Consider the following 27,148-nt stretch of genomic DNA (forward strand, 5'->3'; position numbering starts at 1 on the left):
GATGTGTTCTCTTTTTCACAGCCTGAGACTTCAAATCAACCTTGAAAAGCCCATTTTTTACTCCAATACAGCGCCTAGACTTCATAGGAGCTTCCCCGTATGCAGAGATTGGCAGTACCTACCGCCTTTCCAGCAGATTTCTCACACTAATGACTCTCATCTCAGGGACCAGGACAGACCTCAAATAAGAGGAAAAGATTGTCTTCAGATGCTAATACTGCAAAAGCAAAGAGGATTCTGTTGTCTAATGCAGTGTTGTTGTAGCCATATTGGTCCCAGGAACTTAGAGACAAAGTGGGTGAGGTAATATCTTTTATTGGACCGACTTCTGTTAGGGACATATGTCAGATTGCGTTTTTGTAGTGCAACGTGTCAGATAATATCTCTGAGGTCTACAGGAGTGGCTTTGAACAGTTTGAAGAAGATTACAAATCAAGCAAGCACAACCTAGGAAGATTGGGGGACTGACAGTAATGGGTTCTGCAGTCACTCATCAGTGCAGGTGTCTCATTCCTTCAGAATCCCTCTATGATAGTGATAACGTTGACGCTTCACTTTTAGGTTGGGGGGCACATCTGGGACTAATAAGGTGCAAGGCAAATGGTCACTACAAGAGCAGCTTCTTCACATCAATAATTTGGACTTGAGAGCAGTCAGAAATGTTTGTCTACACTGTCTGCCTCTAATCAGATCCAAGTCAGTAAAGATAATGACAGACAATGTGACATGCATGTATTATATCAACCATCAGGAAGCATGTTCCCATTTCTCTGTGTCAAGGTGATAAAACTCTGGAATTGGTGTATAGCCAATCAGATAGTCATCTCAGCTTCTTGCCTCCCAGGTATACAGAACATCATGGCAGATGACCTCGACAGATATTTCTTTCTAAATTACAAATGGGAACTGGACTCTTGAGATCTCCACACAATAGTCTTAGCTTCGGAATTCCCCGAGGCTGATCTATTTGCCACGGCAGCCAACACAAAATGCATCAGGTATTGCTTCAGAGGGGGTCTCAATCCCCAATTGCTAGGAGCTGCTTTTCTCATCTCATGAATGAAGGTGCTTCTTTGTGCACATTCACCGACGCCATTATAGTTAAAATTCTCAACAAGATCGGGCCAGAGTTGTACTGATTGCACCAAAGTGGCCAAGATAAAATTTGGTATTCCTGTCTAATCAGACTCGTCTTATGCTCTCTGTGGTGACTTCCATTCATTCCTTATCTACTGACTCAGGATGCCAGTCAAACACTTCACCCCAGCCTGCAGATTCTGAGGCCCCAAACATGGCTCCTTGTGGTTCTCGAGAATAGTGGTATCCTGTTCATCAGCAATACAACAGATAATATTAAGTAGTAGAAGAGACTCCACAAGAAATACTTACCTTCAGAAATGGAAAAGATATTCTCTTTGGTGTAAAAGCAGTTGTCAGATTTTGCCAACTTGATCTCTTCCCAGGGTATTGGATTACCTGTTGAAATTGAAAACATCAGGTCTTTCTATGAATTCCATTAGAGTACACTTAGCAGCACTTCCATTAGGTACTTAGCTTTTCACACACCCATAGGGTTTTTTCGTTCTTCACTGACCCAACCATAGCAAGATACCTAAGAGATTTGTTGAATCTTTCCCTGCAAATCAGAAATCCTACTCTTAGCTGAGACCTCAACCTAGTCCTTAATTGCCTTATGAAACATCATTTTCAGCCATGAGCTCTGTGTTGTTTATTAGATTTATCTGTGAAGACAGCCTTCCTGGTAGTCATCACTTCTGCTCCAAGGGTTTGAGAATTGGGGGGCTTTAATGGCAGACCCCCATTTATGGTCTCACCAGAGACAAAGTGTCACTATGGGCCCATCCAATATTTTTATCTAAGGTGTCCTCAAAATTTCATATTAATCAAACCGTTCATCTCCCATTTTTTTCTCCAAAACAACATTAGACTAGTCAAGAAGCTATATTCCATACACTAGATGTCAGGAGGGCATTACTCTTTTATCTAGAGAGAGGACCAAACCATTTAGAAGATCTCCTAGACTGTTTGTATCCACTCCAGACAGAAACAAGGGTTTGGTAATTTCAAAATAGAGGTTATCAAAGTAGATCTCTGGATATATTAAAATCTGTTACAACCGAACTCACGTTCAACCCCTTTGAGAGTGATAGCACGTTCCACAGGAGCACCAAATATTTCTGTAGCCTTACTTAAGGATGTACCGGTTGCAGTGGCAGCTTGGTACTCTGTTCATGGTTTCTAATCATCATGCCTTGGTGTCTACAGCTAGATCAGATGCTTCTATTGGCAGTGCAGTTCTCTTCCGTATTGGACTCTGCTCCAAATCTCCTGCCTCCTTGGTGATATTGCTTGGGAGTCTCCTGAAGTGGAGCACCCATAGGAACACTACTCGAAGGAGGAGAAGTTACTCACCTTGTTCAGTAACTGCAGTTCTTCAAGGTGTGTCTCTCTATGGGTGGGCCACTGCCCGCCCTCCTTCCCCTCTGCTTCAGTGGGACTTTGTAGTGTTGAAGGAACTAAGGGTGGTTCACCCGCAAAGCCCCATATAGCCTTGGTACGGACATGAGGCTCTGTGGGGCACATGCGTGGGCTGAATGGGCAATGCTACCAAAAAAATCTTGATCAAAGGTTCAGGGTGCAGGCACACCTGATGTAGAGCACCCACAGGGAGACACATTTCAAAGTTCTCCAGTTACTGCACAAGGTAAGTAACTTCTCCAACAGTGTCAAAAATCTGTGCAATCAAGAGATAATCACTTCTTGCAAAATGGTATTTTGTTCCTCAGAATATGGTTTTGCTGAATCTGTTTTTGTTCGTTTGTTTTCTCATCCCTGACCTCTTTAATTGCTTTACATTAAAACAATGGGCTTTGCAAAGATGTCATGTCTTGCATTATTAAAATGTTTCTGAAATCTTTTTTTCTTTTTCAGTCTGATCTTGTGGATCAGAGTATATTTAATTTTATCCCAGAGGGGGAACATTCAGAGGTTTATAAAATACTGTCTACTCATCTGCTGGAAAGTGATTCATTGACACAAGAATATTTAAAATGTAAGTTGTATTGCTAAAAAATCTGGTAGATGTGGGAGTCTTATCATAGAGTCTTTATATGGGCAACTCAGTTTCAGTGGAAGTAAATGCATATGGGATTTCAGGGTGAAACTTATAGGTCTTAAAGGAAAAAGATGATTCATTTTATTTTCTGAAGTAAATCAATATTTTATTTTAAAATTTCCCAGAATAACATTGCATGTCATAAACATTTCCAAAACACAGGGAAAGTATTTCTGTTTATAATTTATTGTCACATGATCATAGCAGCTGGAGAGGATAAAGACCTATTACGTCATACACCATTGGAATCATACTTCCAGGCACTTCCCATTAGGCAGCTGTCCATGGAAACTTCCCTAGTAGGAGTTCCGCTCTTCTGTGGCTTCTTCGTAAAGCTGAAGTATGGAGAGTGAGTGCTGCTGAGCCTTTCCAAACACAAATCCAATAGTTTCCTCTCCACTACGTTGGGTAATTCCATGTTGGGAAAAAAATAAAATGCCATAAGCCATTTTTCTCCATTGCAGCATGTATATTAAATTCTTTATTAAATATGTTGTTTGCGATAGTGTTGTTGCCATGTTGGTCCCAGGATATGAGAGAGACAAAGTAGGTGAAGTATCTTTTATTGGACCAACTTCTTCAGTTCAAGCTTTTGAGCTATACCAACCTCTTCTTCTGGTCTAGGAAAGGAAATCAGAGTATCTGAGCTAAATACAAGTTGGGGACAGATTGCTAAGCATAAGGGAAAAGGGATACAGCATGTTGCAGGAAGCCACTTGAAAGAAAATCTGCAATTGAGAATTCTATTGTTATGCATAGGGGGTTTGAAGAAGGTGATTAGGGATAGTGTGCAGTGGGGTGTGTTAGAAATTATTGTAAGGAGCCCTAAAACTAGTGTCCCTATTGCATCTGTAGTTTTTGGTGTCTAGCAGATTTATGAATGTAAGTTCCCAGGCTCAGTTTTGAAGGTGCTATGCAGGTTTCCTTTGAGGATGAGTACTGAAAGATCAGACAGGGAGAGATTGCTTTGTGAAAAGTTTCTGCCCACAGGTGATATAGTATTTTTATCTTTTATCATTTTTCTGTGTGAGTTCATTTAAGACCATAGTGATGTCTGGTTTCACCCACAAAGTTATTATTGAGGCATTTGATGCACTGGATGAGGTACACCACATGTTGTGATAAGCATGTTTAGGACCCATGAATTTTGAAAGGTATACTGTACGGGGTGTTAATCATTGTAGAAGTGATGATATGTCAGCAGGTTTTGCATCTGTTGTTCTGGCAGTCTGGTGACAGTTTGAGTTGGTGAGCTCTGGTTTGTAGGGAGCTTGTTTCAGATGATTAGCTTGGTGAGATTGGGGGATTGTTTGAAGATCAGAGGAGGAGTTCAGGAAAAAATTATTTCAGGATATGGTCCCCATGAACTATAGGTGTAATTGTTTGATGGTACCCCTTATGGCAGGGGTCCCCAATACGGTGCCCGTGGGCACATTTAAATGGGCCCGCGTCCTGGCCAGCAGTCGAGCATCCACCGAAATGCCGCCGAATTTCGGCGGCGACACCTCTGGATGATGCCGCTTGCCGCTGACAAGTGATGTCATCGAGAGGCGTCACCACCGACGCCAGACGAAAAGGTTGGGGACCACTGCCTTATGGGTTTCCGTGGGGGGTGGTAGTTGAGAGCTAGGGGTGTGCGGTCAGTGGGGCATGTTTTTTTTTTTTTTTGCTGTATTGAAGCAAGTTCTCTGAGGGATTTGGATGGCCCTTTCCATGATGCGATCTACTTCTTGGATGGAGTGTTCTTGTTTAGTAAAGGCAGTTTTATGTGTATTTAGGTGAGTATTCTGGACTTTCTCTTCAGAGCAAGTTCTGTGGTATCTGAGTGGCTGGCAGTAGATAACAGATTTTTTGGTGAGTCTGTGGTTGTTTCTAGATCTTTGGAGATAAATATGGTGATCCCTGGGTTTCTTATGGATAGCTGTTTGTAGGATTCCATTGTTGAATCTGATCATGCTGTCCAGGAAGTTGATGCCGGTGTGGAAGTGTTTTAGAGATAGTTTGATCAATGGGTGGTTCTGGTTGAAGTTGTGGTGAAAATCTATGAGAGAGTTGGGTCTTCTGTCCAGAGTATGAAAATATCAATATATCTGTATCCCAAGTATATTGTTGGTTTTGTGGTACATTTTTCCAGATATTCTTCCTTAAATGGGCCCATGAGAAGTTTAGTATATTGGAGAGCCATGCTAATACCCATGGCTGTACCCATGGTTTGGACAAAGTGTTTGTTGTTAAATGGGAAGTTGGCCTCATTGACGTAGTCATCATGTTTAAGGACTACAGCAACTCCCCCTTTGCTGGTTTGATCACTATCTGGTGGTTGGAGTTTAGAGGCAGCATATCTGTCCTTTTGGTGGTAGGAAGACTGTGGTGATGTAATGTTTGTGGAGGATTTCATTGTATCTTTTCATAAAGCAGTTGATGTAATGATCCAGTGTTGGTTTCATCCACGGGGGCGGGGGGGAGGTTCAGTCAGATGATTCTTTTTTCTTATGACTGTCAGTGGGATTGTAGTAGTTGTGGGTTGTGGTGTCTTAATTGTGAAAGAATTCCTTGAGGAGGTGCATGGGTCCTACACATGCTAGTCACGTGTGGTGTATTCATTCAGCGCATCAAAGCCCCAATAACAGCTATCTGAATGAAACAGACAATCGTGCTCTCAGATGAACTCATGCAGAAAAATGATAAAAGATAACACCCTGTCACCTATGAGCAGACACTTTTCACAAAGCAGTCACTTGGTATCTGATCTGTTAATACTTGTCCTCAAAGAAAACCAGCACAGTACCTTCAAAAGTGAGCCTGGGAACTAAAATTCATAGGCCTGCTAGACATTAAAATCCTGGACTCAGCCGGGACACTGGTTTTATGGCTTATTACAAAAATCTGTAACACTCCCACATCACACCCCTTATGCATCACAATTTAACCTTCAGTTGCACAATTCTTTTTCAAGTGACTTCTTTCAACAAGCTTATCCCAATTTGTATTTAGTTCAGAGACTCTGATTTCCTTCCCCAGACCTGAAGAAGAGCTCTGTGTATCTCAAAAGCTTATACCTTCTACTAACGGAGGTTGGTCCAATAAAAGATACTACCTCACCTATCTTGTCTCTTTTATGAAATATGTATGCTAATTATTATTGCTTTTATATGAATCTCTATTGGTGCATGTTTCATCATGTAAGCTGCCTTTTCATTATATTGTTTCAGCAAAAAATCAACTAGAATTCTGTTGCCATATGCTGCGAGGAACAATAGATCCGAAAGAACCACCTACATATGAATATGTAAAGTTTATAGGAAATTTCAAGTCTTTGAATAATGGTAAGAAATGCTTCACTGTAATGTGGCCAAAATTAAAGGCACTTTCCAAAGATTTATACATTAGGAAAGGTTTGGGAAAACTTAGTGATAATATTTAAAATATTTTGGTATTTATTTTGAAAGATACTAGACCATGATACAGGTTGTGTTGTTTCTACTTAGCATTACTGAAAAAATAATACTTCTTTATATTTGGTATTATATTGTAGACAGTAATGTCTGAGCAGGTGAAAGTAAAATAAAAATAGTACCTTTCAGCTCTATAACTCCTTCCATTAAAGAGTGTTAATGTTTGTAAAACACTTTAATAAACATTTTACACAAGAGGAGACGTGAGGTAAAGAAAAATGTAGGCCAGTGTTTTTAAGTGCCTAAGTCCATATCTAGGTACACAGGGCCGTCCTTAGGCATAGGCAGAATAGGCAGCCGCCTAGGGCACCACTAGGTCTGGGGGCACAGCTCTGCCTGGAGCCGGGACAGACGGGAAGCAGTGGAGCATGTAAGAGCAGGCTGCTGGGTCCTAGAGAGAGCCGAATGCAGCACAGTCTGAGGGAGGGGATTGGCTGCTGGGGTCTCTGGGAAGGGGAGGGGGTTGGGGAAGGAGCTCACCTGTGAGTGTGACTCTTTCTCCCTGGCTGAAGTGAGGTGAGGCAGGCTCTGCAACCAGTATCCTTTGTTGTGCCCCATAACATCCATTCTTCTCCCCCCTGCCCCATGGAGCACCCCCTCCTTTCTCCCTCCTCCCCAGGAGCATCCTTCTCTCTCTCTCTCCTCCCTCCCCTCAGTCAGGGCTGGGTTGGGTGAGGTGCTGGGGGGTAGGTGGCGGGAGGCTGGCTGCCTGCTGAGGAATGAAAGTGAAAGTAACTCACTTCCTCGGCCAGGATTGGAATGTCACACAGGGCTGGGCTGGGGTTAGCCAGATGTGTGAAAAATCAGGACAGGGGGTTGGGGTAGGGTGAGCAGATATCCCTATTTTATAGGGCCAGTCCCAATTTTGGGGTCTTTTTCTTATATAGGCTCCTTTTACCCCCACCCCGTCCTGATTTTTCACACTTGCTGTCTGGTCACTCTAGGTGGGGGTAATTGGTGCCTATATAAGACAAAGCCCCAAATATCGGGACTGGCCCTATAAAATCAGGACATCTGGATCTGGTCACCCTAGCTGGGGAGCGCCTCTCCCCCGGGCAGGCAGCTGCCAGCGATCCATCTCATCCGGGGGGAGCTGCACTGGGCAGGATGAGCTGCTGTGGCTCCATGGGTGACCTGTCCCTGAGATCAGATGCTGTGCTAACTTCACCATGGTCCGTAAGGCTGGTGGTGGTGCCCATTGGCGTGTGATTGGACCTGAGGGTTTGCTGCTGCTGTTGCCACTCTGCACCCCAAGAGGTGGATTTTGGGGTCTACTGCAGCTGTTGGACCAGCAGGCTGGGGGGTGAGCCAAGCATGAAAGCAGTGCTGTGTTGCCATTTAGATTGTCATTTAACAACTTTGTTTGCCCAAAATTCTTGCTAACAATCCTGAATCCAATTTCAATATTTTTTTTAAAAAAAATTAATATCTTAGCCAAAAACAGAAAATTAAGTTGTTGACAATTATTAGTGACAGGTTTGGTTTGAGGCAGGGAGTGGGCCAGTTTTCATCAGAGAAACAAAAAATGTTGACTAACTTTCCTATAGCCTGTTACTCCTGATAAGAGCCCTCCAACAACTGTAATATGCTCATCTCCTTACTAGTGTATAAAGCAGGGGTTGGCAACCTACGGCACACATGCCAAAGATGGCAGGTGAGCTGATTTTTGATGGTACGCAGCGGCAGGCTGAGCGGCCAGCCCATCACTGCTCTGGGGTTCCGGCTGCTGCCCTATTGCCAGCTGGGATACCAGCCGCCGGCCCCACTCAGCACCTGCTGCTGGCCTGGGGACCCCCAAGGAACCCCAGACTGGCAGAGAGCTGAGCAGGCCAGCTGAACCACTCAACCTGCTGTCAGCCTGGGGTTCCATTCATTCAGCCGGCAGCGGGCTGGGGGGTTGAGTGTCTCAGTCTGCTGCCAGTCTGGGGTGCCGGCAGCACTCAGCCTACTGCTACTCCGGGGTTCTGGCTGCCGGCCCCTTGCCAGTCAGTAGCCCAGCTGCCGGCCCCACTCTGCCTCCTGGCGGCCGGGATCCTGGGTGGCAGGAGTTGGTGGTCAGAACCCCAGACCAGCAGTGGGCTGAGCAGGGCCTGGGATCCTTGTCTAGGGTTCCAGTCACCAGTCCCGCTCAGCCCGCTGCCGGTCTGGGGTTTCATTTACTCAGCTGGCAGTGGCCTGAGCAGGACCTCAGATAATTACAATAGTTTATTTATATAAAATAGACATAGAGAGAGACCTTCTACAAACATTAAAATGTATTACTGGCACGAGAAACCTTAAATTACAGTGAACTTGGCACACCACTTCTGAAAGGTTGCCGACCCCTGCTATAGACTGACCATATGTTGTACTAAGATTCTCCTGCTTTTTTTTTTTTTCCTGAGTCAGTATAGCTTTTGCCAGCCCAGAAGTTGGGCAGCCAATGTTTTACATTTTCACAATGTTTTCTCCAACTTTCATAAAGTAAACACATAGTTAATATGAGTTAAAAAGGCCAGGGACACTTCCTTGTGAAGACTCTGTACAGCAGATCATGCTAGAGCTGTGAAAATGTCAGTTTTTGATGGAACTTTAGAGACAGTGATTTATCATGTATTTTATCATGTGAATGTGCTGCTATTGCCAATGTCTTTCCAAACAAAAATAAGGCACAATAGGACTTCTGTAACATTTCTGTGCTACCTTAATCTAGATGAAATGATTCTGTGCTGACTTCATTTTGGTCACTTTGTGCTTTACCTAGCAGTAAAACTAGGGTTATATTTTCCCACTGTTTGGAAACCCAGCTTATTAAACTGATTTTGCAGCCAAAAAAGCCAGAAAGATTGCTTTTAATTAAAAACAAATCTTTGTTTCAATACCTCTTCATATAAATTTCCAATAAAATTTTGACAAATTAAAAAAATTATATTATTTGCATCATTCTGTGAAATCAGAATTTTTTCTATAGGGCTAATTCTTTAGTGCTAGTGCATCAGCATTACAGTGTGTTTAATTAAGTTAAACTGGTTTTAATAACGTGAATGTGGCAAGTTTTCCAATACTGTATGCTTATATTTGTGTTGCTAAGAGCAGATCAGGCACAGGGGCACCAGTTTAATAATCTCGCCTAGGGCACCATAAATCCTAAGGACGGCCCTGTAGGTACATTACTAATTAACATGATTTTTTAGAGTTACTGAATACCTGCAGCTGTCATTGGCTTCCACTGGGTTCAGAATTAGAACCTATGTCTCCACCTTACACTCAATCCTGTGATTTAATCAACAATTATCCTTCATAGAACACTCAGAACAAAACCACAGCAGCTGTTGTTTTCTTTAATATGGTATCAGAAGGGCAGAGGAATTTATCTCTTAACTGCATGGTTTTTCCTGCAGAGTATGAGATAAATTGAGCTCTCAAAGGATAAATGTGTGGATGAGGCTGCCTAAATTGTTATACGTTTTGTAAGCAAATAGAATGTTATAAATATTCTGCATTTGGAAGACAGTACAGGAGATAGAAAAGTCCTAAATGCTGTAGAACTTACCAGTTTTGACATGAAATTTAACATAAAATATTCCATTAGGATATATTGTGTAGCCCAGGTTATATCGGATTGGTATTATGTAGGAAAAAGATTTCAAGCAATGATGTTCTATAGGAGCGACTTACTTGTTCTCTGCTGGCTGTCTATACTTGATCATGTTGGAGGATTAGTGGGCCCCTGCGTTGTTCCATCAATAAACTGGGTGATGTTATCTTGAGCTGAGCAAAGTCTAGAAAAGAAAGCCTTACCTAAGGATTCAAGAGAAAAAGGTTACTGTAGTACTTTTCTCTCATGACTTCCATTGCGGCTAAAAATGACAAAACCTGATGAAAAATTCAGAAATTTAAAACCATTTGTTAACAAGTAGTCTAAAATAATCTAGCCAATTAAAATAGAGCTATTAAGAAGCAATGTTATAGCTTTTATTGGTTTCCTAAAACCATCTGTTGTCCATGACTGTATTTAAGTAGCTGGACTCTAATTTTAGTTGTTAGAGAAGTCCCTTGCTGGTTTTGATAACATGGATATGACTAGTACTATTAAATTATATGCCACATGTATGTATTTTTAAATGTAGCTTTGCTCATAATTCATAGTAAATTTATAGTATTTTACAATAGGTTAATGTTGGGGTTTTGCCAACTTTGTGCCTCTATGCATATTTTGTAACTAAGGCTATGTCTACACTACCACTTACATTGGTAGATCTTATGTCACTCAGGGGTGTGAATAAACCACTAGTGACCTAAGTGCCAGTGTGGACAGCACTATGTCTGTGGGAGAGTTTCTCCTGCCAACATAGTTACTGCTGCTCATTGGGGTTGGTTTAATTAAGTCTACGGGAGAGCTCTCTCCCATTGGCCTAGAACAGCAACGCTTGGGAGCTTACAATGGCGCAGCTGCATCGGTGTAGCTGTGCTGCTGTACGTTCTCTAGTATAGCCATAGCCTAACTCTTCTCCCTCTCCATCTTCCCCCCCACCCCATCTCCTTCAGTCCCCAACTCAGCGCACAACGGTTATGAAGGAACTATCCAGCGGCCCCCTCGGCCTTCATATGAAGACAGAGTTTGCTTTGTAGCTACAGTTAGGTTAGCTACACCTCAGTTTATTAAGGTACGTTTGGGATTTTCCTCTGCACAAGTGAAAACAAGTATTTATGACACTTGGTAAACACTTAAGTGTGCTCAGATCATGAAACTTTCAATGTGACTGTACCACTTTACGTACTGCTATAAACTTTTGATCCAAAACAATGCAGACATCTGGTCTACACTGCTTTTACCTAGGAGTGTCCTCCACATTGATGACAGTATCAGAGAAGTTTTTTTGCAGTTCATTACAGTTTGAAATAACCTCAGAGGCCATTGATTTCAGTGTATATTCCAATGTCATGAATATTGGTTTTGATTTTGATCTCACACCAGCATTACTCAAGTCAGTTGAGTTATGCCAGTTTAGAGCTAGTGCAATTGAGATCAGATTTTGGCTCAGTCTGCTTTAAATACATAAAAACAATGAAAGTGTCTAAAAAATAACTTTTAAAGCTACATTCTTGTGGATTTATCTGCCTGCTTTGAATAAGTCTGAATTTCATAAGAGCTTCTACATTAGAATAGAGCAGATTTGAGAGACTTTTTGTTTGTTTTTTTAGGAAATGTGCACTGTTGAAGAACCCAATGAAGAGTTCACATCGAGACATAGCTTAGAATGGAAGTTCCTATTCTTGGATCACAGGTGCCATTCCTTATAATAAAGTAGTACATAGTAGCATTCTGGCGGTAATCTTTAGAATATGTTAATCAGCACTAACTATTCATAATCTGAGTTGGGATTTGTGTGGGTTTTTGTTATTATTTTGGAGAACATATTGTAAACATGAACTAGAATGAGACTGATTTTACTGTTTTTATATGTAAAAATAAAGTAACAGTAACTTCTGTATTAACTAGGGCACCTCCAATAATAGGCTATTTACCATTCGAAGTTTTGGGGACATCAGGCTATGATTACTATCATGTAGATGACCTAGAAAATCTGGCAAAATGTCACGAACACTGTAAGTAAATGTCAAAACTCTGTGTTACAAAAACCAACCTCAATTAAACATCTGTACGTTATGTGAAAGTCTTCTTAATTATATTTAATTGTGTGGAGAGGGCAGGATATATACTGAAATCCTGCATCACTCAAGTGATGCTTTCTGTGGCAAGACTACAGTTTTCTGCTGCAAAATGTTTCTGGTTCATTTATTTACAGACACCTGAGATGTGGTCTCATACCACAGCCTTCTAATATAAAGGAATTACAAAATCATGGCTGCTGTAGCTGAAAAAATTTGTAATATAACTTACTGAAAAACCTTTCTTCCATTGTGTGTAGTACTTGAAATAGAAGTTCCTCTTTTTCTTATCTTGTTTTTAGTCATTGTCCTAGTGTCAGTCAGATTCAGGGGAAGATCTCTTAGTTTAGATTTAGTGAATAATATAAATAATTGAATTACTACTGTGTCACAGAATTCACATAACATGTGAAAGCAAAGAAGTCTTATTCTTTTTTATCTTCTAGTAATGCAATACGGGAAAGGGAAGTCATGTTATTACAGGTTCCTGACAAAGGGGCAGCAGTGGATTTGGCTACAAACACATTACTATATTACTTATCATCAGTGGAATTCCAGGCCAGAGTTTATTGTCTGTACACACACTGTAGTAAGGTAACAGTTGTTTTTTATTAATTTTAGAGAAGCTCTCTTAATTGGCAACTGTATTGCTGATGTTTTTAAAACATTGGAAAGATTTAACTAATAGTAGTTTGCAAAGACATTGTGAAGCCTCCTGAGTGTTTATACCCTTTATTCCATGAGCAAAACAGCATGTCTGAGGAAGTCACATTTTAAGACATTATTGTAAAAAACATTTAGACGAGGTATAATAAATGTGGTTTGTTCTTTTACAGTTATGCAGAAGTTCGAGCAGAAAGAAGGCGAGAACTTGGTATTGAAGAGTCTCTTCCAGAGATAGCAGCAAATAAAGTGAGCTTCCTAACTTTTTTTTTTATTATATGGTGTCCCTTTGTACTGCTGTATATCTGATTTTTTTTTTTAATCAGAAGGTAGGAAAGTTTTTATACTCTGCTGCTACAGCTAATGCAATGCTTTTTAACTATGAAATATTATCTCATGACTAAGAAGATGTAGGAAAGGTAACTGCTTCACAACATACAACCTTGGAGTTCTTCTTTATTATTTTTAGGTTTATTATATGTATTACATAGCATACAGAGGCCCCAGTTAGGATTGGGGTCCCAAAGTGTTAAATACAAACACAAAGATTGATGTAGTCTCTTCCATCTGAAAAAACAAGGAACAGATAAGGGAGGAAGAGGGAGGGAAATCAGCAGAAGGGGACAGCATAGCTCCATCACATGGCCTCCACCCACTTCTCAGGAGCATCCAGAAGTCTTTCTGGATGAATACCCTCCGGATGAGACTGTGAAGGTGTTCAGGATATTGGGCCTCAGAAAGGTAAGTCAGGGGCAGGCACTCATGATGTGCTCCCTTGGTAGTCTGGCAAATTTCCCAGTGGAAATCTGCTGCTTATGGCACAACTAACTATGCCTGCATGTTTCAGAGTAGCAGCCATGTTAGTCTGTATCCACAAAAAAAACCAGGAGTACTTGTGGCACCTTAGCGACTAACAAATTTATTTGAGCATAAGCTTTTGTGGGCTACAGCCCACTTCATCAGACGCATAGAATGGAACATTTAGTGAGGAGATATATATACATACAGAGAACATGAAAAGATGGGAGTTGCCCAACCAACTCTAAGAGGCTAATTAATTAAGATGAACTATTGTCAGCAGGAGAAAAAAAACTTTTGTAGTGATAATCAAGATAGCCCATTTAAGACAGTTTGACAAGAAGCTCTGAGGATACTTAATATGGGGGAAATAGAGTCAATGTGTGTAATGGCTCAGCCATTCCCAGTCTCTATTTAAGCCTAAATTGATAGTATCTAGTTTGCAGATCAATTCAGGTTCAGCAGTTTCTCGGTGGAGTCTGTTTTTGAAGCTTTTCTGTTGCAAAATTGCCACCTTTAAATCTGTTACTGAATGGCCAGAGAGGCTGAAGTGTTCTCCTACTGTTTTTTGAATGTTATGATTCCTGATGTCAGATTTGTGTCCATTTATTCTTTTGCATAGAGACTGTCCGGTTTGGCCAATGTACATGGCAGAGGGGCATTGCTGGCACATGATGGCATATATCACATTGGTAGATGTGCAGATGAATGAGCCCCTGATGTTGTGGCTGATGTGATTAGGTCCTATGATGATGTCACTTGAATAGATATGTGGATTATCACTACAAAAGCTTTTTTTCCTCCTGCTGACAACAGTTCATCTTAATTAATTAGCCTCTTAGAGTTGGTTGGGCAACTCCCACCTTTTCATGTTCTCTGTATGTATATATATCTCCTCACTATATGTTCCATTCTATGCGTCCGATGAAGTGGGCTGTAGCCCACAAAAGCTTATGCTCAGATAAATTTGTTAGTCTCTAAGGTGCCACAAGTACTCCTGTTCTTTATGCCTGCATGGCTTCTTGCTCCTCCAAGAGAGAAATAGAGTACACAGCAGTAGGAAGTGAGTTATGTTGCTGGAGAGGGAAGGAAGTTTGTGCAGCAACACAGGACTGGTGCAGAACTCAGAGTTGCAGGATTTGCCTGCATATCTTTGGACTGGGTTTTCATAGCTTTGTCTCGCCTTTCTTTACATGGTACAAACCTGATAAATGGAAACTCCATAAACTTAAACTTGTAGAGTATAAAAGGACAAAACTTTTTCTGCAGATTTATCTGTCAGGGGATTGATTGGCCCAGATGTTTGTTTAATTTGCTAAGCTGTGTTTGCCAACTGAAATATTTATTGTCTATGTGCTGAACCATCAAATAAAATGATTTTTATTTGTACTCCTTCAGAATCAGGACTCCGGATCTGATAATCATATAAACACGGTCAGCCTCAAAGAAGCATTGGAAAGATTTGATCACAGTGGTACACCTTCTGCTTCCTCCAGAAGTTCGAGGAAATCTTCGCATACTGCAGTCTCAGATCCTTCATGTATGTGCTAACCATTGAAAACATAATTGCCTTATAAAGGGAGACTGTATCTGTCCTTTTTTGCTGTGTTTTTATTGAAATAATGCCTTAAAACTTTTAAAATATTCTGTTAATAATATATCTGAATGAAACACTGAATTTAAAAATGTCCCTCTCAATGGCTTAACTATCAGTAATGCAGCAGCCTGAGGGTACCAGGTTTATCCAGAGAGTTCTACATTTAAATGTTGTCCAGTAGAAACCCATTGAAACATCTGATATTAAAATAAAATCTTATTTCATACTATCAGGCCTATACAATTGATAGAAATGTACTTTTGAAAAATTTGCCTGAAGCTTTCACTCAGGCAAAACTCCCTTTGACTTCTTTGTTTATGGAGTTACAGGATCAGGCTTATCATTCATATTATTAACAAAATGTGTTTTCACTTTTACATTGATCACCATTAGCAACGCCAACAAAGATGACAATGGACACTAGCACTCCTCCAAGACAAAACTTATCTAGTCATGAAAAGACTGCACCAAGGAGGTCATCACTTAGTAGTCAGGTAACTCTTCAAAGGAGAGCCTCTGTGTAAAATCCATTTATTTCACTTGTAAATGAAAATGTTTAAATCTACAGTAAACTTTACATTTTTTTCCCTTAAAGCATAGAGTTTGAACTGGAAGTGAAAACATTTTCAGTCTGGGTACTTGATTGCTAAGATTGCATGATCAAGGTTACTTACAAACGCTTATGCAGGTGTTTAATTTTACATGTTAAACTAAGTGTGATTACTCACATGCATATAGTTAGGGCCATTTTGGTCAATTTCATGGTCATAGGATTTTTAAAATAGTCAGTTTCACGGTTTCAGATGTTTACATCTGAAATTTCCCAGTGTTGTAACTGTGGGGGTCCTGACCCAAAGGAGGGTCATGGCGAGGGTATCATTGGATTGTCACCCTTACTTCTGTGCTGCTGCTGGCAGGGGCACTGCCTTCAGAGCTGGGCGGCCAGAGAGCTGCCGACTAGGAGCCCAGCTCTAAAGCCAGCGCCGCCGTCAGCAGCAGCACAGATTTGAGGGTTGCAGGGTATGGAGGTGGCGGTCGCTTTTGGAGAGAGCAGGACCAGCCTTATGGGTGGGTGTTTGCCCAGGGCCCTGTGGTCGGGGGGGGGGGGGGCGCTGTTGTTCCTCCCACACACAGCCAGCTCAGGGCCCCTTTAGCCCCTGAGCACTATGCCTGGAGCTGGGGAGGGGCAGGACTGGGGGCCCCACCACCAGGGTCTCCTACCATGCACTGGGCTCCAGCTGCTAGTCCTAATGGGGCTGGGGAGGGATGGGACTTCCTCTTCCCCTTCCTGAAGCTAGGTCAAACCCACCTCCAGGAATGTGCCACCTTTCCTTCAGCACTGCCTTCAGAGCTGGACTCCCAGCCAGCAGCTGTGGAGCTTCCTGCAGCCAGGGGAGGTTCCTAGAGGTGGGTCTGACCCAGCCCTGGGGGTGGCCCCTGCAGGGGAAGAGGAAGACCCAGCCCTGCCAGGACTAGTATCTGGAGCCCAGTGCACAGTAGGAGCCCGCCTTCCCTACAGTAGCCAGATTTCTTGGGGGAAATGAGATTTCATGGTCCATGATGCATTTTTCATGGCTGTGAATTTGTCAGGGCCCTACATATAGTTAAGCATGTGTTCATTGGGTGGTCGCTTCCCATGACCCCCATCAGGGCCTTCGGGCAAGCCTGAAATTGGACCCCTGCCTCAGTGTCCCCTTTCAAGGGGCTTCTTGAGTAAGTCTCAAACACTTTTGTCTATTCATACACCTCCTCAGGGTCTGGTTTATTAAATTAATAAACATTCAAAATAAAATTCCCAAGTCCTTCTTCAAGTTCATTGGTTTACCCCATTACCAGGTTGCTTCCAGACCTTTCCAACCTGTAGTCTCAATCCCCAAGTTCCAAGTTTCTCTGATGGAGCCTACTTGTTCCCAGCAGCCTCTCTAGTGCATTTTGTTCTCCCTGAGCATTCTCGCTCTGCAGTTTTCTGCTGCATTTTTATAGGTGAATGAGCTGGTCCTTGCTCCTCAGGTGTGCTTCCTTATTAACTAGAGATGACTGTCTCCAGACCTCTAGCCCTTAAAGGGCCAAGACAACATGCATAAATCTGTGCTTCCTTTCTCATACAATTTTTCATAAACTGGGTAGAACCCATCCAATAACAAAGTAATGGAATAATTTCATATAGTTCTTGAAACCCTGATAATATTAGAAAATCCCATACAAGCCCTCTGCTATGAGCTATTCATTGACTGTGATTTGAGGCTGGTTTATTGTTGGTTTGAGATGATTAGTAGAGGAATAAAAAGATGCTGTCAACTTAAAAATGTTTGAAAACAAGTATCTTTACTTACTAAGACTATCTTTCAAATGATTACAGTTCTAAAATTCCCATTTCCCTTTCACTATTTGTATTCTTTACTTATTTCTGACCTATATCATAACTTGAACAAAGATACCCCATGTAATCATTTGTACCTGCATGTTCACAGTATGCAATATTTCAGTTTCAAACATCGCAGTGAGCATTTAGTTGCTTAAAGACTATTATCCCCTTGAAATAGCAATATAAATGTAGACACATTTCTGTTGGCCTTGTGTTATATAAAAGTGTGTTTTAACAAAATGTACTGTTTTGCCATCATGGAATTGACAGTTTCTCTTAAATAATTTAGTTATATCTAGTGTGAGACAAGTTCTGTTTGATAATTATGGTATGCTTTTAAATCTTAGTCCTTAAACGCCCAGTCTGTTGGACAACCATTAGCACAGCCAATGATGTCTCAACCTGCAACTTTACAGATCCAGCCAGGCATGTCCCAGGTATGGATTAGTTTTGTATATTTATTGATTGGCTCTTTCAGCAAATAACCACATTTAGGAATAGCACATTAAGGACTTTCTCATTAACTGAACTGTGTGATGGAAGTTTATTTTATGCAAAGTCATCTTTACTTGCATTCTCTCTTGTGCCTAATTAAGGTAAACTTCTCCCAAAATGAGTGTAACAATTGATTTTTAGCCAGTTTTGATGGATGCAAATAATTGTTGTCACTGTTTGTTTAGTACAAACTGAAGTACCTGATTTGCTATCAGATCCTTAAATGTCCAAATGACATAAATTGTCACTGTTAAAAGTTAAAATCCATTTTAAAAATCCAGCCGTAAGTATAAAATCAGATTAATATTGAATTCATGCTCTGGCAGGAAAGAGGGGAGATGCACAATGTACTGGCATGGCAATGGGGATCTGTAGTAGCCTATATGGCTTTTGTCCTGGTTATCTACGAGACTGTATCCTCCATGCCCTGTCCAGACAGTTGAAGTTAGCTGATACTGACAGTCCCTAGAGATATACAGCTGAGTTTTTGTGTCTTCAGGCTACATTGTAAACCCATCTAATTGCTCAGGCTTTTTGCTGAGAGGTTGACCTGGGTGTAGGGCAGTTGTGTGTTTGTGGGTGCCTTTTGTTTGTTCGGGTTATTTTGTTAAGAGTTCTCTAAACATTAAATGTATGTGTCAATCTCAGAACTTTTCACAACTAAGTAATTGTGCCTAGAGAAGTGCTCCCCAAATTGTCGGATGTGCCCCCTCCTGGGGGGCAGGGGTGGAGAAACGTTTTGGTGGGGCCCTGCACAAGGGCTGGGAATGGAGCACCACCCAGCCCTGTTCTGCCCCCAGACCAGCTTCGATCCCAGCCACAGCTCCACTCTGCTCCCTGCTCTGCCCCAGCCACAGCTCCACTCTGCTCCCTGCTCTGTCCCAGCCACAGCTCCTCTCTGCCCCCTGCTTTATCCAAAGCCCAGCTCCGGCCCCAGCTGCAACTCCACTCCGCCTCCTGCCCTGCCCCCAGCCCAGCTTCAGTCTCAGCCACAGCTCCACTCTGCCCCCAGCTCTAGCCCCAGATGCAGTTCCACTCCGCCCCATGCTCTGCCCTGCCCTCATTCCATCTCTGCCCCCAGGCCAGCTCCCCTCAAGCCCCAGCTCCTCCCCTATCCTCAGTTATGCCCCCAGCTCCACCTTCAGGCCAACCTCCTCTGCTGGGCCAATTGTGCAGTAATAGAGGGGGCACAGACAGGCTCCATTACTGGTAAGGGGGGCGCGAGAGGAAAAGTTTGGGCACCACTGGCCTGGAGATTGTGATAGACAACAAACCGTAGCATGTTACTAGATAGGGCTTGGTTCCCATTGCTACTATGAAGGGATGATTTACCTTTTGTAGGTCAAGTTTGTCTGTTTCTGATTCAAACTCTTTTAACCTATACATGGCTCTGCAGCCTATGTTCCAGTTTTCAGCCCAATTGGGAGCCATGCAGCACCTAAAGGACCAGTTGGAGCAAAGAACACGAATGATAGAGGCAAATATTCATCGGCAGCAAGAAGAGTTGCGTAAGATTCAAGAACAGCTTCAAATGGTCCATGGTCAAGGGCTTCAGGTGAGTTACAGTTGGATTAACACTGACTTCTTAGTAAGGACTAAGGATTTAAATGACTTTCTGTGTGCTATCTAGTCAAAATGGATAATATTGGGAAAGCCCTGCCTTATAGATTGTTGCTACAGACAGTCAATTTCCAGGGAAGAAATTATGTATAGTAATTGAGTCTGTCAGTTATAAGATTATTTTCCCATCATTGACTTCATTTCACTAAACTGCTGGAGACACTGGAAAGAGAAACGCAGTTTCTAATTAATATTGTCTTTTTCAAAATTTTGTACAAGTTGTCTTTGTGCTTCTGTGTAAATGCAAACCTTAAACTAAATATGTAGGGATCTAATTCTCTTCACACCAGAGTAACACTACTGTATCTCTGTTAAATATTGAATGGCATTATTCCAGAAAGAAACTGGTGTGTGAAAGAGATTTTAATCGTGCATTATCCATCGCTTATAATACATTCATAATGCCTCTGACACCTACAATTAAACAATATTTCTGTCTTTAATTGTTTTTCAAAGGTATTGTATTAAGAATTTTTAGTAATACTTTAAACAATCAGTAGCTTGTTTTAAAAAAACTAATTTGTGGATTTTCTTAAAGATGTTTTTGCAGCAATCAACTCCTGGATTAAACTTTGGTTCTGTGCAGCTTACTTCTGGGAACTCTTCTAACATTCAGCATCTTACACCAATAAACATGCAAGGTCAGGTTGTTCAGGCTAATCAAATTCAAGGCGGAATGAACACTGGGCATATTAGTACTCAGCACATGATGCAGCAACAGCCTTTGCAGAGTACAGCAACACAGGTAAAGTTTGTCATAAGTACCTATGCTAGGTAGTATAATTGCACGGAACCAAAATTGAAACCCATTATGGGCCTGCCTGATCCTGCACTGATTCTATATAGAGAATTTCCATTGAAGTCAATGTAAATTTGAATGTGCAAGAAACACAGGTTCATGCCCTAAATATTTAGGGTTGAAAAACATTTTGTTTTCTCTTTCAGGAAAAGGCTTAGATTTTATAGTCTTCTCTTGATAGAAGAATTATCAAGTGTAAATGATGAGCAGTGAATAACAAGTAGTTATTTTGGAAGGGCCCAGTGTCAAAAGCAGGCTTTAGCTAATCATTCTTCCTTTTCATGTGGCCTTTTCATTCAGCAGAGGAACATGTTTTAAAAGGAGCAAAATGTGACTGTAAAGCCATAGAATTGGGTAGGAGACAATAAGGGCAGGTGTAGTACCTGAAAATAGTTTAAACTCATTTTTTTTAACTCAGATTGGAAGTTAATGGTGTCCCTTTAAAATAATAGTATTTGATCAGTTAAAATGGGAATATATCTTTGGAACATTTGGCTTTGAATTAATAAAGAAATGTAACGTTTTAGTTAAGAATCATTCCAACTTTAGCCCTAGCGAGCTGTAGGTGTTTCTGGAGCCCTAAGGATTTCCACCCCCTACCTGTGCACATGGACACATCCCTAGTGTTTTATTCCTACCACCCTCAAAAGCCTTTTGTCATGGTGACCTATGTTGCCTTCAGTCCCAATAAAGAGCCTTCATAGAGCTCACTAAAGTTGACTGGACTAGTGCAAAGTGACGTGCTCTCTGTCTTCCCCTCACCCCAACACTTCCAGGGACTGAGCATGCTTGCACCTGCAGTTCTGCCTGGCCCATCATTCCACTTCTTGTGCAGTTCTCCTAATGTTATAAGAGTTTTGGAAGAGGAGCATGGGACTGGGAGTGAGAAACTCCTGGATCCTAATCCTGGCACTAACACTTACTCACTGCATGGCCTGGGACAAATAATTTAACCTTTGTTTTCTCATCTGTAAAAACTGGGATTATATATATTTACATAACTCACAAAGATGTTGGAGGATTGGATTAATTATTCTGTACAGTGTTTTGAGAGTATAAATCATATATAAGAACATTTAGTATTAGCAATAATTAACTATTAGTGTATAGCATTTTTATTTATGCCCACAAAGCAAGCTGTGCCTTCTCTGTGTTTGAAAGGGGTGTTTATTTTTACATTTTTACAGCTGTATTCAATTAATTTATTACATATTTTTCTTTCTTAGCATACTCCGCAAAATATACTTAGTGGGCACAGTCAACAGACTTCTCTTACCAATCAGTCACAGAATACACTTTCAGCCCCCTTATATAACACTATGGTGATCTCCCAGCCAACGACAGGAAATGTTGTCCAGATTCCATCTAGTTTACCACAAAACAACAACCAGAGTGCTGCAGTAACTACTTTCACCCAGGACAGACAGATCAGGTAAATATAAAGGAGCAATATTCATTCAGATGATTTTGCTAGAGCTTTCTGTGCTTTAGTAGTCATCAGATCTTATGGAAAAGGAGACAAAAGTTAAAGCAACAATTTCATGCAGTTTTACTTAGTGTAGGCATGTGCATGTGCTGTAGTCTGAGGACCAAACCGGCAAAGAGATACTCCTGTAATTCCATTAAAACTCATGGTGTTGAGGCACTGGGGAAGGGGTGGGCCTTTGAGGGCAACATGTAGCTCTTTGCATTTGAATTTGTTTAGTTTGTAGTAAGCAAAGGAAAAATTGGTTTGTCTTGAATGACCCCGTCAGTGATAAACTGGCACTTACCTAATCAGATTGAGATAGGAAAGTTCATCCAGTGTATCTGAAGCAGATTTTTTTCCCCCAAACTAAGCTGGTAGGACCTTCTGATGTCTTTTTCCTTTAACAGATTTTCTCAAGGTCAGCAGCTTGTCACAAAATTAGTCACTGCCCCTGTAGCATGTGGAGCGGTGATGGTACCGAGCACTATGTTTATGGGGCAGGTGGTGACTGCCTACCCCACTTTTGCTGCACAGCAGCAGCAGCCACAGACATTATCAATAACGCAGCAGCAGCAACAGAGTCAGCAAGAGCAGCAACAGCAACTCAGTACAGTTCAGCAGTCGGCTCACACTCAGCTGACGCAGCACCCGCAGCAGTTCTTACAGGTAATGCAGCACTGTCTAGAAATCTGTCAGATTGCACAGATAGTGACGTAAACAGGTTCCGCATATAGTGCAATTTTAATGACTGAGAATGTTATTTAAATAAGCAACCTTGTTCATCTCAGACAAGCGATATGCACGGGAGGAGGTTCTTTCATAGACCTTATTTAAAGTCTCTTGCAGTCTTTATTATCAAGTTCACAAATAAGAACTGCACTTAAATAAGTCTGTTCCCCAGCCTGTGAGCATTAGAGGACACTAGTAGTGGGACATGGAGAGAAACAATGGGGACAGGAAAAATTGTCACACTGGGTCCACCTCATCTCACCACAAACATGCTTGCATGATTCTAAGTAAAGGGGCAGGCATCTCTTTGTAAACCTCTCACTTTCCCTCCAGTTACCATGGTGGCCCACAGTGCAACAAGATGTGAGCTGACTTAGGAGGCAGCATGACAGCCTATGTGTCTTTTCTCTGCTTCTGTGTAGCTGCAGGAGCACATGCTGCCTGGACCTCAGGGAGATACCAGTGGATGCCTGAGCAGCAATAGCCTTCTCATGCGTAAGGAGAGAAGAAGCCACCAGGGGGGAGAGAAGAGAATGGATCAGAAAGAAAACAGAGGGTGCAGGGAAGGAGGAACAGACTGAGAATAACAAAAGAGCAAAAAAGAAAATATGTACTAAAAATAAGAGAAGTCAAAAAAAGACTGAAGAGGGGGAAAGAGAAGGTAGAATGGACTAATAAAAGGAGAGGCAGCAGTGACCTTGCAGAACTAGTGTACTGGAATGTGTCTCACAGGAAGGCCTAGGGAAGGGGGCAAAGGAGACATGTCAGTTGCCCGTGCATTAGAGGGACAATCTGCTACAACAAAAACTTTGGGAACCATTGAATTAGAGACATAGTCAACCTATTTGGACCTGAAATTTTGCCTTCTTTTAAAGGAAGATAATCCCTTACAGCATCCCTAACTAGTTTTTGTATATACGTGTGGGCATTCTGTTAAAAGAATGTTAAAATTGCAAATTAGATTATTGAAATGTCAAAGTTAAAGTTGGCTGCTCAACCTTAACTATATTCGCATCATTAGGGGTATGTGCTCTTATGAAGCCTTTAATTACAAGTGCTGTGTGTCTCTGCCTCTAACTGTTGCCATAGTTCTCCTAGCCATTGACATCACAAACAGAGATCCAATAAGTTCCTTTACAATTAGTCAGATGCTGAAAATATTAATACTCTGTAGTTGGCTATTTTATTCTGAATGAATCTTCACTTTATGCAATTGTAAGCGACAGTAGTCGTGGTCCTATTGATGTTTAACCTCATGTGGGAGTTTTAAAATGTAACCAGACCTGCATTTTCATAGCGTGGGCAATAATCCTCTTTTATTTATTTCTTCTTAGACATCCAGGCTACTTCATGGAAATCAATCAACTCAGCTTATTCTCTCTGCTGCTTTCCCACTACAACAAAGCACTTTTACTCAATCACACCACCAGCAGCATCAATCTCAACAGCAGCAGCAACTCTCACGACATAGAACTGACAACATGATTGATCCTTCCAAAGTTCAGCCACAGTAGCACAGGGATTCACTTCTTCTAGAAGCAAACAGCAGGGAGGGGCTGCTCCATAAACAGTTGCACTGATGATAGTAGAGGTAGAAGTCCAAAGGCTTTATAAAGTACAGTATTGAGGTCACGTCTAACTTCTGGGAATCTGTTTGCAGAAGAAACTACTACAAAATGTTGTGGAGGTACCTTAGATACAAACAGCAAAAAGATAACAGGGACATGGCCAACTTTTACAGTCTTTTAGTTGTTCCAATTTCTATGTTCTAAAGGATGTGCTACCACGTAGTAACTTGTCCAGATCAAGGCTCAAACCTCAATGAACCGAAAAGGGTACTAAAAATGTTGGTATCTTCAGCAGTCCTGTAAGTTTGTCAAATGTGACCATGGACACACAGTTGCTCACAATAATTCTACAAATACAGTCCAAAAGACATTTAATTTTTTTTTTCAGATGATTATGGGACAAGTAAATATTTTCAAAATGTTGTGTGGAATCAGATTCTGTATTGTACAGATGTTGTAAAATAATGTGTATATGTCTGGATAAAAGGAGAGAGAGCAAAAATATTTTATATGATGCATGAAAATGTAATCTTGTTGTTTGTAGGTTTGAATGTTTCCCTAAATTCTCACACCATGCTCCGACTAATATTTTCCTCTGTTCTACCCTTTTGTTTACAACATGATGCATCATAATTTTCACCCTTAATGTGGGCACAAGTCTCTTGTTTGTGCTTTGTCTGCGATGTCACAGTTTGTTCAGTGAGGTATAGTGTGCTGGTTAGTGGATTTTTTGGGGTTAAATTATTGATGAAAACTGTTTGAACTGATGGTCACGCATCAGGATTCAAGACATTCAGATTTCAGAAATATCATCCATTTCACAATTATTCATTGTTTTTTGATTGAAAAATAGGAATTTGCACTGCTTTATTGTGGATGGTTTGGAATTTTACTCCCCAAAGCTATCTTTTGAGATCATAGTTGGAAATATTTATATAAAAGGTTTTTAAAAAACTACATGAAAGTAATTTTCAAGAATGTGTCAGTTATAGGAGTAATTTGCACAACAATATATTAACACTTAATAACATTTTAGGCACTTTTTAACCACCTTCTCTGTGGTGAGAATTGTAACTTTTTAAAATATGTTGGAATCTTTTTATTCTCCTTTAAAAATTAGATCTTTCTTTAGTCAGAACTGATTCAGGGTCATTTTAAAACAAAAAAACAAAAAACCCATAGTGCCTTGATTTTAATTCAGGTGATAACATTGAACATCTTGAATTGTGTTGTCTTGAATCTGTTACAATTTCACAATTTTGAAGTCTTAGTACAATCTCAACAAAATGTGTTTCTACTTCAGAGCTATATCTTGTTTGTGTTCATATATACAAGTATTTTAACAATCGTCTGAGTTGAGATCATGAGCATTTTTTAAAGGAGTGCCTCCCCCCTCAAACACTAAAATGGAAACAGGTATCTAATTTTTACAGGTATCTAATGATTTACCTGTAAAGTGTTCAGAGAGTAAGGAGTAGCGCTCCAAAACAGAGATTAGTCATTTGGGGGGGGGGGGAATTAATCTGACACTTTTTAATCAGCTCAGATCCAATTTTACTTTATTGATTGGAATTTAATGGAAAAATAAAGAGGGGATTAAGACTGCATGTTTAATACTCTGAGTATTGACTTAAAAGGGATACCATTAAACTAAGACTTCAGAAGGCAACCTCACTTTATAAAGATAATAAAAAGTTCCAACAGAAATGATTTCCTATTTTTAAATGTTCAGTAGATTTCTATGGTACTACTTCATACAAATCACATCTGCAGAGCAAAATGAGCTAATACCAAGATAGACTTGGTAGTTAAAAAAGAAAATTAATTAAAATTAACACTGAGGAGGGAAAGTTTTTAGTCAAGAAGCTGAATTAAGTTAGAGTATTAGGGAGGAGCTGTATGAATGTAACCAAATTGTGATGGAATATTAAATATTAGGAACAGTTTGATTGTATTATTGGGTGACCAGAGCTGACTGAAAGGTAGTGCTAAGTTAGTGAACACTAGATGCAGTTACCTTTGGAGGCTTCTTCCTAAAATGAGCCTTGACCTCTCCACTGTCATCTCCTCATCAGATTAGCCCCTTACCTCCAAACCATAAAGCAACAGGTCAACAGTGGATCCTGGGAGAATCACAGTGGAAAAGGAAAGAGGGCGTAAAAAGTAAAGAACCAAAGAGAACTGCTCCAGGAAGTCTTTTGCAACAAGGAGTAGGAACAGATACAAATTAAACATATCCAGGAAATTTCCATCTCCGTGCTCTTTAAAGGCATTTCTGTCATTCCCTGAACCAGTAGAATTGTCAGAAACATATATTTTTTTAAGTTTCAGAAAAGCAAAACTCCATTTTCTTTTTTTTTTCCAAATTGCCTTGCTAATCCTGCCATACCATTCTGCCTGTATCCAAAATTTAAGCTGCATTGACCAGAGGTCCATTCCATAAAGACTTTTAGTGGGAAATAGACCTGTTAGATAAAGGTTTTAACCTAACTACAATAATAAAATAGCACTAAAGAAGAAAATTGGGAGAGCTTTAATATTACTCTTAGAAATATAGTGTGGTGGTAAAACCAGCCAATAAGCTGTAGCAGTTGCAGCTACAGTAAATGCAGAGCATAACCAGCAGACAGCTGAGAGAGTTTTATATATAAGCTTCATTCAAACCCCTTCTATCAACCAAAAAAATACTGTGGTGTGCTGTTGTAGGTCAGACAATAAAAAGGCAGCCTAACTTAGGTGTTGCAGGTTTTTATATAAACATAGCTATTGGAAGAGGACTAAGAGGAAAAAATCTGCCCTTTGA

At 40.8% G+C, this 27,148-nt stretch overlaps 1 protein-coding gene across 1 annotated transcript in view; it reads left to right on the forward strand.

The window, feature by feature from the left end:
• The window catches only part of CLOCK (clock circadian regulator), a 122,197-nt gene extending 97,125 nt beyond the window's left edge, over nucleotides 1-25,072 (forward strand). Inside the window, exons 10-24 of the mRNA XM_045018561.1 lie at nucleotides 2,953-3,073; nucleotides 6,349-6,462; nucleotides 11,119-11,237; nucleotides 11,776-11,858; nucleotides 12,074-12,180; nucleotides 12,690-12,837; nucleotides 13,080-13,155; nucleotides 15,103-15,244; nucleotides 15,695-15,795; nucleotides 18,014-18,103; nucleotides 19,558-19,716; nucleotides 20,320-20,526; nucleotides 21,807-22,012; nucleotides 22,456-22,714; nucleotides 24,112-25,072. Coding sequence (XP_044874496.1) covers nucleotides 2,953-3,073; nucleotides 6,349-6,462; nucleotides 11,119-11,237; nucleotides 11,776-11,858; nucleotides 12,074-12,180; nucleotides 12,690-12,837; nucleotides 13,080-13,155; nucleotides 15,103-15,244; nucleotides 15,695-15,795; nucleotides 18,014-18,103; nucleotides 19,558-19,716; nucleotides 20,320-20,526; nucleotides 21,807-22,012; nucleotides 22,456-22,714; nucleotides 24,112-24,291 — 2,112 coding nt within the window. The 3' untranslated portion in view covers nucleotides 24,292-25,072. The remainder of the gene's footprint in view (nucleotides 1-2,952; nucleotides 3,074-6,348; nucleotides 6,463-11,118; nucleotides 11,238-11,775; nucleotides 11,859-12,073; nucleotides 12,181-12,689; nucleotides 12,838-13,079; nucleotides 13,156-15,102; nucleotides 15,245-15,694; nucleotides 15,796-18,013; nucleotides 18,104-19,557; nucleotides 19,717-20,319; nucleotides 20,527-21,806; nucleotides 22,013-22,455; nucleotides 22,715-24,111) is intronic.
• Nucleotides 25,073-27,148: the final 2,076 nt, after the last annotated feature.

Source organism: Mauremys mutica, chromosome 5 (genome assembly GCF_020497125.1).
Source record: "Mauremys mutica isolate MM-2020 ecotype Southern chromosome 5, ASM2049712v1, whole genome shotgun sequence".
In the NCBI taxonomy this organism is placed as follows: domain Eukaryota; kingdom Metazoa; phylum Chordata; order Testudines; family Geoemydidae; genus Mauremys; species Mauremys mutica.